The sequence below is a fragment of the Kryptolebias marmoratus genome, linkage group LG13 (genome assembly GCF_001649575.2).
Source record: "Kryptolebias marmoratus isolate JLee-2015 linkage group LG13, ASM164957v2, whole genome shotgun sequence".
NCBI classification, from domain to species: domain Eukaryota; kingdom Metazoa; phylum Chordata; class Actinopteri; order Cyprinodontiformes; family Rivulidae; genus Kryptolebias; species Kryptolebias marmoratus.
The window spans coordinates 19,402,909-19,416,447 of record NC_051442.1 but is presented as its reverse complement, the minus strand read 5'-3'; the positions used below and the strand labels follow the sequence as shown (position 1 = coordinate 19,416,447).

Sequence of the window (13,539 nt, the reverse complement as noted above, 5' to 3'; positions counted from 1 at the left end):
TGTCTGCCAAAAGCACAAAAAAATACATCACTGGTACGCAGCTCTAATGAGACTTAAGACAAGCAATGACAACAACTATTACAAATAAAAGCACCAGAAATGCACCACAATACTGTGGTAGTGCAGACAGGATGTTAGCATCGTGTAGCATCAGGCTGTGCAGTTTTATTTTTGGATCACTGATAGTAACTTTGTTATTATGACCTATATATATGAGGTACATGTGATGTTTCAAAGTTGCTATGTTCATGCTAGAAAATCTTTCAACAGGGCCTATAAATCTGTTGTCGGAGATCACTTTTATAGTATCAGATGTTGTGACATTATTTTCTTACAGACACATATCTCAATACAACATAGAAATGCACAGCAGATATGCAAAAAGGAGACAGTGTTAAAAAGATCTTCAGTGTTTTTACATTTTAGACTAAAAAGGTTCTCAAAGTTGTTCTGGCAGAACCAGTCTGCTTGAAAAAGACAAAAAGACTGAAAGTTGCATTATTTTGTCCACAAGCTGAGATCTAAATATTTTGTCACAAGTATCAGTTCACACACATTCAACAAAATGATCCTCTCTTAAATCTTTTTTAACCAAATGTTTTATAACTCAAACTTGTGACCATTAGAGCAGAAACAAGAAAGCCCTCAAAGATTTTTATAACTTAAAAGTCTGAAATAAATATTTGTAACCAGCAACCAACATCTACAAGTTCCCAATAGTGCTTTGCTACAAGCAAACCAGAGCATTTTCACTTGGGGCAATGCGTGGTCCTGCACTTCCTGTAACAAAGTCATAATGACCCTCTGGAAAGACACGTTGCTCGCCCCAGATATAAAATCATCCAAACTGAGGCAGCAATAACTAGAAGCACTCAGAGAGCAAGCCTCTGCCAAGGCTACACCGTGATTAAAAACAGTGTGATCCGGACCCTAATCTGGATCAGCACCAATATTTAATCCACCGTTTTTTGGGACAACTCCAACATTTCCTGAAGATTTCCTCCAAATCTGCTCATTAGTTTTTACCTGATCCTTGCTGACAGACAGACAGACGAACCAACGGACACAACTGGAAACAGAACTTCTTTGGTGGTGGAAACAAAAAGGGTCACATGTAGGAGCAGAGACAAGTTTTTAACAAAGGGGTTACCTGTGACCTTGACCTTTGATCCTATGACCTTGGGATCAACAGTGACAACCCTTTACCCATGTGGTGTCCAGCTGTGCAGTTTGACATTCTTGTTATAAAAGTTGCAGAGTTAGAACACGGGCTGATCTGTGACTTTCACCTTGGACTTTGATCAGATCACCACCAAAATCTAATCTCTTGTTCCTTGGAGTATGTTTGATGTTTCCTGAAAATTTCATGAAAATCCGTTCATAACTTTTTGAATGATCTTGCACAAAGACAGAGAGACTCAATTTAAAACATACCCTCCTAGGTGAAACATCCGTTGACAGTTTTACAGTTTCAGTGAACAGAGAAGGAAGAAACAGAATCCGAACAATTTTGTAGTTAAAGTTTACACTAAAATGTATAAACTGTTTTTATAGTACCCTAACACCTGTATAAAAGAAGGACACAATGAAGAGATTAAAATAAGACCACTAGACATTAAAAATTTCAATACCCCTTTATAAAAGAACAGCTAATCCCCTTCGTAGAGCATTATATTTAAATTTCTATTATGGGATCAGGTCTCTGAAGAGGCTCCAGCAGCTAAAAGGTCCAGTTCAGAACAATCACCAATCATCAGTTTTATCTAATCTGCTTCAGTGTATTTAACCACAGAAGATCTGCTGTGTGCGACGTGTGACCACCGAGCCCCCCAGCCTCATATGAAGGGAGGGTGAGTCAAAGTTCACCAAGCACCATTGTGTTTGAGAAATAAGAACTATTGATCTGACAGCTTGTTCAATAATTCAATTTATCACTGGGCAGGTTGGCTCTATATTTAGGACTTAATCACATATGCCTTTTCATACTTTCCTAAACATGTTTACAAAATATAGTTTTGATCCTGATTAATCTTTTATCAGACACCCTAAAGGGTTGAAATGATGCATCTTACTTCCTAGACAGGAGTCTGCAGGCTGTGGTCTCTTGCATGCATGCAGAAGTTTGAGTATTAGCACGCTGGCATGCAAACGTGATGATTATTGCACAGACTAATCTCTAATCCTGCCGGGATCAATGGGCTCCTTAAACTGGACATTGGGGGAGCAAATAAGCAAGGTAATTCTCAACATTTGGCTCCCTGAATGAAAGAAACACGAGTGGGAACACAATACAATAATACATGCTCTGAAGGACGTGGATATACTAAACCAGGAGGGTTAAATAAATACACACAAATAAATCCAGAGCAAGCGCTTTGCTCCATTGTTTCCATTACTTCTGAACAACTGTGAGATGACAGTTTGGTAAATGGTTTGTTTGCAACCCCAGCAATGTGCCATTACAGTCTAACACCTCAGTAATGGCTAAAAAAGGAATAACTTCAGAACCCGAGGGCAAACTGATCATTACGGTGTCCATGCAATATAAAGGAGGGACTGAGAGCTGTCCTCTCACTATAAAATAAAAACCTGAGGGGAGGTGGTTTGAAAATCAGATTGTCAGATGTAGATGTAGATCAGAGCAGGGTGTGAAACTGAACCGAGCATGTCTTGTGTTTGAGAGAGGTCTCTGGCCTGTGATCCCTACCGGATAGCCTTCTGTTTTCTTCTGGCACCACTTCAGTAGAGCGTTCCTCTTAGATCCTCCGTACTCCCGCGCCAGAGCAGCCAAGGGGTCCTTTCTTTCCATACTGTCACCAGGGGAACATGGACCGCGATATACAGAGAAATACAGAGAGACAGTCGCAGAAGGTCTTCTGGAGTACAAAATGTGCAATCTCCACACACAGACTTTGGTACACAAAATAACTTCATACACGTCATTTTAGCTAAGGCAGATAGCTCAGATTATGAAAAAATAAAGCAGCATTTTTATATGCAAAAATCCACATTCATGAGACCTAATGCACAACATTCTTTAGGAGCATTTCGATTTTATGACTTACTTGAAGTGAGGTTGTGTGGACAAGACATTAGGATTAATATCTTACATGTTGTAGATAACTCTTTGAACAGCCTCATTTTGGAGTCTGACAGGACTGATGTAAAGGGATTTTTTTTTAAAACATTTGTTCAGCATAATGCTAAGTGCCATTAAAAATAACAATCACTTGGAATTGGATGACAGATAAACTACCTACACTAGAGGACTTAATAAATGTTATTCAAGACAGATTCGATGGACGGAAGAACTGACATTTGCTCTGAGACTGAAACAAGACAGATTCGATAAATGTGGGACACCATGGCGGACATTTATGAATACTAGATCGGAAACCAACAAAGGCGGGGTGACACTTCAGCCACTCAATGGTTCAATTTTGTTTTATTATACTGAAGTGTTGACTCAATAGGATGTGATTATTTTTTGTTAATGTTCTCTTAAAGCCAAAAATAAATTAATAAGAGAATGCAGGATACCAGTATTTATCAACCACATGAGGAGGTACAATGTCCAGTTTACTAATACTAATCGAAAAGAGAATTGTATAATATTGTGCTGTACATTGTAAACAGATGAAACATTAACCTCATGTTATTCTTAAATAAAAATTTAAATAAAAAATAAAACACTAATGATAAATTACCCAGGATGCTGAGGTGTAAATAAATGGGTTTGCATGAATAGATACTGAATTTCAAACATAGAAGTTTTAATTCAGCAACAATCAGCTTTAGGAGTTGGCTCCAACATGGCAGCATGAGGTCATCAATACGGCTTGACATTTGACTTCAGAAGTGAATCGCTGTTGTCTTAAGACAACTCTAATTTTCAAAAATTGTATAACCTTTCATGCAAATGCTATTATTTCAGTCTTTACATCCTTCTCAGTTTTATTTAAACAGTTATTCTGGCATAAAAATGATAATATTCTCATCGAAATTGACACCAGGCTGCACCTGAAGTGCTACCGCTAGCTGCTGCTGCTTTTCTGTGTTTGCAAGTAACCACAAAATTCTATATAAATAACTGTTAAAGGCAAATTGATGGTGAGAGATGGTAAAGAGTCATAAAGATACATGCTAACCTGTGAGTTTTGTAGCAATGCAGAGAACATTAAAACTCCAAACTAATGAAACTAATCCTTTTGTACAACAAGTTTTTGTTGCCCTAATATTTCATGATGAAAAGTCCCTCTGACTTCCAGAATTTTCATTACTTGGGTGGGAATTCTCTTCTCTTATCTTATCTTACCTTATCGTTATGAAACTAAAGCTTTGTAGTTTAGTTTATTTGTTTAAGAGTTCAGAGTTGAGCCATGATTACTTTGGAGTGAAGTCAACTCATTACAGTGTCCAGTCTGCTGGCTGTAAGTGTGAAACTCCCCCCACCTCCAGGGTCTTTTCCTCAAAAACTTTACAAACATCGCTATCTCCAGCTGCACTACTGTAAAGAAGAATGAAACTGCACGTATAACAAATTTAAGTGCTTATCTGTAGGATTATTTGAGGGGCTTGCTCCCTGGGGTCTGAGGCCATGGGAAGACCATGGGACACGGTCGTTGCTCTCAGTTCGGTAAACATTTAACACGTCACTGCAGCTCTGCTGTTAAAATCATCAAATTTATGTCTGAAGCACTTTACCCCCTGAAGCGTAAATGTCCCGTCTAAAAGAAATATATTAGAGGGGCCAATCAGCACTTATTCAGGAACTTTAATGTCACCCAAATATGGCTACAAACTGAGTTTACTAAAAAGCTAATTATTCAAACTTTGGTTGTTCAAAGAGCTATCTAGAATAGGTAAGATATTAATTGTTCAAAACCTTTCCATAAATCCCCACTTCCAAAGTTCTGAACTATCTCTTTAGTGCTGGCTGTATGAAGAAGAGAAGGATGTTGTTCAAGTATTTAAAAGCCTACAGAATGAGCACACCTGAGCCTGCTGTTGCCTCGGCTGAAGCTGAACAATGCACTCCGGCTGCTGAGGGAAGCAGGGCTTTTTAAAACACTCTCCAGAGACGGACTCTTCCTCATAAGGCTGGTGGGTTTCAGGTCCTCCCCAAAGCTTGACAACTTATCTGTGGAGTCCAAGAAAAGGAAGGAGACACAGAAGAATGTGACAAAAGAGTAGAAAACAAAACAAAATCAGGGCACATCCTGAAAATGGTTTTTTCCTGCTCAGGAAACACTGTTTCTAAAACTGTTCCTTGGGGACTTTTACAAACATGTGAGTTGTTAGAGAGCATTTTAAGACCTGGGTACCACATTTACATGATTTGTTTTTAAAAAGAAGAAAAATAAAATTCTAACAGAAAGTCTGCTGATCTGTGTTGAGTTTGCATGTTGAACCTGCAGGGCCAGCAAGGATTTTCTCCAGGTGACCGGAGTTATAAAAAGCCACAGGAGCCCCTCCGTGTCTTTGTTTGAGACAGACTATTGATCTGTCCAGGTTCAACTTTCAGTCCAAATTATTCATGTAGCACCAATTTACAACAAAATTGTTTCAAGGTGTTGAAAAGAGTTACAGCTCTATTCAATCAAATTCAGTACAAATAGATTCCTATTAAGTTCAATTTGGATCTGTAGTTTCAATACGTAAGTCTAAAAAAAAAAAAAGTTGTCCATCTATGAAAACTGCATTGAATATTCAGTTTAGTTAAAACCTCCATCCTGAGCATGCAAAAGATAGGGTTAGACAGAGGAGAATACAAGTCCCATTGAACAGGAAGAGATATCCTGCAGGACCAGACTCAGGAAGGACGGATGGGAGGTCAGAGGCTGGAAGTTACATATTGTCTAAAGTCATCTGGAATAAGCACCAGGTACGTGTGAGCCCGTGCAGGCTAAAGCAGCTCAAAGACGGACTTCACACTAAGACCCAATCAAAAAACAGTCCAAGTGTTACGTACCACGAGGAAGAGAGAACTCTCCGTGGTTAAGTCTTTTTTCCAGTGTCTTTGATAGTGGTTTTATGTATGTGAGCCTCTGAAAGAAAAAATAAAAGAAAGGCCCCTCATTACAACATGAAACATTTTCCCTGGCTCAAAGAGCTTACATTTTGAGGAGAAAACTAAGTGGGCGAATACCTGGATGGGGGAGACGGCAGCAGCTGGAGACGTGCGTACAGGAATCCCACTCAGCGGGCTCCTGAGTGAGGAATGCATTTGAACTGTGTGGGCTGGTCCGTCTGCAAGATCCAGGATCATTCTGAGTGCCATTTTAAAAGAAGTTGCTGCAACACATCTTTTGTTAGCAAATTATTTTTGTATGCATTCTGTGACATCCAAGTAAAGACCACTGAAGTGCTTCATGCTTCTGATCAGAGGTATAAATAGGAAACAGCTGGAATAGAACTAATTAATTTGCACCAATATTAAAACTTAATGTAAATGAAAATGTATCAAACTTAAAAACTGAACATTGAAATGGCTTGGTAGCATCAGAATTCATTGTTACTGGTGTTTAATTAAATGTTCAAACTCAAAGTTATAGTTTTGTATACATATTCTACAACCATAGTTCTAAAAAAGTGGGGATGGTGTATTCAATCTAAACAAAAAAAGATTGCAAAAATATGCAAACCTTTTAAACCCACATTTTATTCACAATAGAACATACTAAACATATCAAATGTTTACGCTAAGAAATTTGACCAATAAAAAAAAATGTAATTTGGCTTTTATAGCAGCAACACATGTCAAAACGGAGGACAGGGGTAACAAAAGGCTGGACAAGCAAGCGGTACACATAAAAAACAACCGTAGAAGCATCTTGCAACAAATACCATTAATTGGTTAGAACATTTTAGAGAGACTGAATCTCTCAGAAGTAAAGATGGGCAGAGGTTCACCAGTCTGCAAAAAATAAAAACTGTCTAACATTAGATTAATATCTCAACAGAAAATAGGCAATACTATGAATCTACCATCATCTACTGCTCATAAGATAATAAAAAAATGTCAAGAATCTTGATGTCTGTGATCTTTGGGCCCTCAGGGGCCACTGCATTAAAATCAGGTCAGATTCTGTTCAGGACATCACTCCATGAACTCAGGAACACTTCTACAAATCATTGGCTGTAAACGCAGTTCACTGAGCCGTCCACAACTGCTGCTTAAAGCTCTATCAGGCAAAGAAGAGGCCAGATGTGAACACCATCTAGAAATACTGCCGTTTTCTCTAGACCGAAGCTCATTTAAAATAGACCAAGGCAAAGTGGAAACTACAGACGCCACATTCATCATATTAAAGAGGAGAGGGACCATCCAGCCTGTTATCAGACAGTTTAAAAGCCTGCCTCTCTGATGGTATGGGGGTGCATTAGTGCCTCTGGTTTGAGAAGTTTACACATCAGGAAAGGCACCATCAATGCAGAAAAGTATATACAGGTTTTAGAACAACATTTGCTCCCATCTGCAAAAGCAAATCCAGCAAAGAAGACCCAGGACTGTTGAGCAGCTAGATGCATCAGACAAGAATGAAACAACATTCCCTCCAAAACCTCCAGCAGCTGCTCTCCTCACCTCCTGGATGTTTACAGACTGATGTTAGAAGTGGAGACGTTTCACAGTCAGCCCTGTCACAACTTCTTTGAGGTTTGTTACTGCCATCAAATATAAAATTACCTTATTTTTGTAAACAATGGTACAATTCATTAGTTCAGTGTTTGATGTTTACTATGTTCAACAATCAATAAAATATGAGTTTATGAGAGTCTCAAATCATTTGATTCGGTTTTTATTTATATTTTACAGAAGGCTCCATTTTTTCAGAATTGAGGTTGTATATTGTTTTTGGTTTATTTAAATTGAACTGTTGAATGATAATACATGAACATATAAAATGTATATATGTACGAAGCAGCACTTGTGTAAAAAAATTATTTTGATGCTGTGAAAAATTTGGAGATTATGTTCCAAGAGAAGCCATCTGCATGGTTGCAGCAACTAAAGCTTAAAACACCTCATCTGTCACAGATTTCTTACAAACACTAAGCCCCTGTCCAACCCGACTCGGGTCAGCTCAGGTGAGACAATCCAGTACAAACGCAAAGGCCTTTACTGCGGAGAAATGGCAGATATTCATGCTGGATGTTGCATCAGCTCATCAGCTGTTCTGCTCTACAGTTACACTGATGTGAGGAGATGTGATCGTCAGTGTGTGTGTCTGTGTGTGGAGGTACTCGCTGCTCACTCTGTCCAACAGTATCAAAGGACTTTATGAGGGATTTGACAGTAGCTTCTGGCTCTGAGCTGGCATCTCCGCTGGCGTCGGCGGCTGAGGTGGGGATCATGGAGATTCCACACCAGTGACTGTTGCTGTCAGAGTCAGGCACTCTCACCTCGTCACCTTGGGACCTGGCAGAAACAAACAGGGTTTGCTGTATGCACACATAACATTAATGACAATGATGGTGTGTGTCTGTGTGTGTGTAGGTGGGATCTGTCATGACAGCACGTGACGTGGCGATTGGACTTTCCAAACCACTCACTTTATGTCTTATCTTTTAGCTGCTGATCTATAAGAATGCTTGGCACAAAATGAGGAGATTGATCAGTTTATTGATAATATCACGTGATGTGTGTCTGATTTAAAACCTGTCAATAACTGATAAGTAGTAAGAGATAAAAAAGCAATTTAGAAACAAAATCAGAGCAATCAAGTCATCACATTTTCACCCAATGCTCCTGAGCGTTGGACTTACAGAGCGAGCCTCTTCATCAGCGATGAAGGAGAATTGTTCACTCTTTAACTCCCCTTCAGAGACAGATGCACACAAATACAACCGGGCTGGAGTCATTTAATTTATTCATTTACCTAATAAACAATTAGACACTTAGGATTTAACCCACATACAGCAGAGTATTTTCTTGACAAAATAAATTAACAAAAACGCTGTACTTTTCATGAAGATTCATCACACTGTCATCATCTTTTTCTACAGGATATTTTTTATGTATCCATATGTTAATTTGAGCACCAGTATCTGATTCCCTGGCTGCATAATATGGCTTTTTAAAATGTGAATGGTGAGTATAAGCTGACGGTATACAACTACTTCATTTGAGTATACATTTTTCGTGGTTACATAGTTGAAAAAAATAATGAAATAAATACATAGAAGTTGAAGAAATATTTGCATCTGTTGAACATTGTCAGTGCTCTCACATCAGACCTCTTAGATTCAAGGAGAAGGTCTGTGTGGTTCTTTCTATACCAGCTTCTTGAGCAGGTAAAAAGTTGAATTATGCATTAAAAAAATCCTTATTTGACAGTGACATGTTCAGGGGAAAAAAACATGGCAAAAACACAGTTTTCTTGGTCCAGGATTTCAAATAAACCACCAAATTTTTGGTTTGTGTTATCTAAGGAAAAAGTAGCCCTGAGGTTTGGTTTTTGTGTTTTCTTAAGTCTAAGATTGGCAGTACAATATTAAAAAAACTAGATAAATATAATTTATTTGTTTAAAAGTAGACACTAATATGAAACAACGTACTTAATACCTGTATGCTGATAAACTTTGAAAAAAGTTTAGAGCAAATGTGTGTTCAACAGCGCCATCTCATGGCTACAAGTGAAAATAACACTGTTATTGAAGACAAAAGACAACATAAACCACGTCAACAGAGGTGAATTTAGAAACAGAAAAATTATTATATTAGGGCCCAGAACACAAATGTGTGCCATCTACATTAATAATAAAAGTAATACATAATAGACTTTTTATGTGTTGATCCTCAGTGTGTGGATTTTCTGATGTTTCAGTTTTACGATTTTTTAAAGCAAAATGTTGAGAATCATCAGCATGTAGTACTTGTCAGATTTCTTACAGTTTTAACTTTTAAGAGCAGGTCCTACAGTGGGTTGCTAAAGTATTCACTCCTCCTGGTGTTCTTTTTATTCTGTTGCCTTACAACATGGAATTTAAACAGATTTTATGTTTCATAATAAACAATGGATTTGCACAAAATACTTCAGATTAATGAAGCTGAATGGAAAAAAAAACTGCTGAAAATAATTCTACAAAATCTAAAACTGAAAAGAGGTGTGTGCGAATGTATTCACTCCCTTTGCTCTGAAGCTCCAACTATAACCTTTGAAAGCCACAATCTGAGTGTCAAATGATCTCAGTATACACTCACCGGCCACTTTATTAGATACACCTTGCTAGTACCAGGTTGGACCCCCTTTTGCCTTCAGAACTGTCTTAATCCTGCGTGGTATAGATTCAACAAGGTACTGGAAACATTCCTCAGAGAGTCTGGTCCATATTGACATGAAAGCATAACGCAGCTGCTGCAGATTTGTCGGCTGCACATCCATGATGCGAATCTCCCGTTCCACTACATCCCAAAGGTGCTCTACTGGACTGAGATCTGGTTACTGTGGAGGCCATTTAAGTACAGTGAACTCATTGTGTTCAAGAAACCAGTCTGAGATGATTTGCGCTTTATGACACGGCGCATTATCCTGGTGCAAGTAGCCATCAGAAGATGGGTACACTGTGGTCATAAAGGGATGGACATGGTCAGCAACAATACTCAGGTAGGCTGTGGCGTTGACACGATGCTCAATGGGTACTAATGGGCCCAAAGTGTGCAGGAAAATATCCCCCACACCATTGCACCACCACCAGCCTGAACCGTTGATACAAGGCAGGATGGATCCATGCTTTCATGTTGTTGAAGCCAAATTCTGACCCTACCATCCAAATGTCGCAGCAGAAATCGAGACTCATCAGATCTCAGTTACTGTTGCCGTTCTATCAGCTCGAACCAGTCTGGTCATTCTCCTATGACCTCTGGCATCAACAAGGCATTTGCGCCCACAGAACTGCCGCTCACTGGATATTTACTCTTTTTCGGACCATTCTCTGTAAACCCTAGAGATGGTTGTGCGTAAAAATCCCAGTAGATCAGCAGTTTCTGAAATACTTAGACCAGCCCATCTGGCACCAACAACCATGCCACGTTCAAAGTCACTTGAATCACCTTTCTTCCCCATTCTGATGCTCGGTTTGAACAGCAGCAGATCGTTTTGGCCATGTCTACGTGCCTAAATGCATTGAGTTGCTGCCATGTGATTGGCTGATTTGACATTTGCGTTAATGAGCAGTTGGACAGGTGTACCTAATTAAGTGGCCGGTGACTGTATACACACCTAATCTAATAGACCCAGAATCAACAGAAGTTTAACACCTCAAAGTAGTGTGGGCTACGACCAGGCAAGAGACATCATGAAGACCAAGGAACTCTCCACACAGCTCACAGACAATGTTATAAAGGAGTGTGCCATCAGGGACACTATCTTTGGCACAAACCTAATGTCTTTCACAATGCTGAGAACACCATCTCCACAGTGAAGCATGGTGGTGGCAGCACCATGCTGTGGGGATGTTTATCCATCGGCAGGGACTGGGAAACTGGTAAGGGAAAAATAAATGGATCAAAACATAATGAAATTCTTGAGAGCAAACTGAGCTCTGAGACTGGGACTGGGATGATCCTGAACATGCTGCTAAAACAACTCTGGTGATTTAAAGAGAAAGAACTAAATGTACTGGAATGACCCCCCCCCCCCAAAAAAAAAAAAAAAACCTTTTAAACTTTAGGTTTAAGGGTTTAAAAGAACACCAAGGGGGTGAATATCTTTGCAACTCATTGTACTTTTTCAGTCATCTCAAATTTCTGAAAGGCACAAAGGATTTTCACACATTGTAGTCTGTAAAATATGTGGCACGTCCATCACAGAAGGATTACAGTCAAACACAAAGAGTACATTCACCAGAAGTTAAAGTTGTCTTCTTGTTCAAAATCCTTCATTATATTAAGACATTAAGACATACAGAAGAATAAAACCTTGTGTTAAAATTTCTTTTGTGTACTGCATCCATCTTGTACAGTGTCTTACAATGAAACTGGGTCATCTCTATAAACTTTGAAATAAACAAAACATAAGTGCAACAATAACACTGTCTTCACATGATGCTGAGTTGGCGTTTCTTCACTAGTGGCCTTCGACTGCCGTCTTGGTGTCAAAAGTGGCTCCAGTGCTTATTCTGTAAAGAAAAGAAAATATATTCAGCTTCAGTAAACAACTGTTGCATACAATTTTTTCATAACAAAACACTTGCATTTTTACTCAACATTGTCATTTTAAAGCCACTCCTCTGGGCATTTCTTTTCAACTCTGTTCCATGCACACTTCTGAAGATTAACAGTCACTCATACTGCCAAATCACCCAGTGATGAAGATACTTTGGAAATGTATCTGTTTCCAATAACACAAAGCATGAGTTCAGTCCAGTCATGCCAGTGCAGCCATCTCATCCTGCTTTTTAAAAAAGTAGGAAGGTTATTTACAGAATTAACCAGCAGGTGGCACCAGATACATCTGCTTGGAACTACAGGTTTTTAGAGCCAGGAAAAGCAAACCAAAAAAGTATTAAAGTCCTAAGGGTGCAGTCGGCCAGCGTATGGAAACAACAGATGGAGTCAGACAGGCTGAAGCAGCAACAAGAAGCCAAACATAAAGAGGAAGGTCAGAGAGCAGCAGCAGCAGCACACAGGGCAGGGAGAGGCAGGCTGTCTGGGAACTCACCTGGACTTCACACAGGGACGCTTGTCAGATGGACATCTACACAGACATCACAGGGAGCTGATGGAGGTGGGGAGCGAACGCAGCGCAACAGCTTATCTCGTGGGAAAGTCTGGTAGTTTAGCCTGTGTCTAAGACCAGGACTGAAGCTAAATATACAAGTCCTGCTGGTAATCCAGTGTAAAACAGAACTGGTTCTTAACCAAATGTTATTCCCTCTCAAATGAGTCCTGCTTGCTTAAAGGATGGGTCACATAAATAAACTGTTCCATGCAGTAGCAGATCTAAACAGATTTTACCAGCGAAGTATTAGATCTGGCACAATATTGAAAAAAAACCCCTAAACAATCAAAAACACTTGGGCATTTCTGTTTATAACATGTTGTGTTTAACACTATATAGACCAAAGTAATTGGTCACACCTGACATCACACCAACAGGGACTGGATGGAGTTGGAGCCCTTTTGCAGCTCTAACAGCCTCAAACTCTTCTTGGAAGGCTTTCCACAAGGTTTTGGAGTGTTTCTATGGGAATTTGTGCCCATTCATTCTGTACAGCATTCATGAGGTCAGGCACTGATGTTGGACAGGAAGATCTGTCTCACAGTCTCCGTTCCAGTTCATCCTAAAGGTGCCAATCTGGGCCAGTTAGGTTCCTCCACACCAAACTCATCAAACCGGGTCTTTATAGTCCCTGCTTTGTACACTAGGACACAGTCATGCTGGAATAAAAAAGGGCCTTTCTTAAAGCGTTGCTATAAATTTGGAAGCATAACTTGTCCAAGTTGTCTTGGTATGCTGAAGCATTAAGATTGCCCCTGATTGTGCTCTAGCCCAAACCCTGACTGAAACTTCTGAATTAACAGGTGTCAACAAACAC

At 39.4% G+C, this 13,539-nt stretch overlaps 1 protein-coding gene across 4 annotated transcripts in view; it reads right to left on the bottom strand.

Moving 5' to 3' along the window:
• The window catches only part of specc1 (sperm antigen with calponin homology and coiled-coil domains 1), an 86,059-nt gene that overhangs the window by 27,115 nt on the left and 45,405 nt on the right, over positions 1-13,539 (bottom strand). For all 4 annotated transcript variants that reach the window (XM_025005164.2, XM_025005163.2, XM_017412684.3 and 1 more), the window contains 5 exons: positions 8,256-8,419; positions 6,149-6,249; positions 5,972-6,047; positions 4,996-5,140; positions 2,708-2,810 (listed from right to left, as the gene is read on the bottom strand). In XM_025005164.2, coding sequence (XP_024860932.1) covers positions 2,708-2,810; positions 4,996-5,140; positions 5,972-6,047; positions 6,149-6,249; positions 8,256-8,419 — 589 coding nt within the window. The remainder of the gene's footprint in view (positions 1-2,707; positions 2,811-4,995; positions 5,141-5,971; positions 6,048-6,148; positions 6,250-8,255; positions 8,420-13,539) is intronic.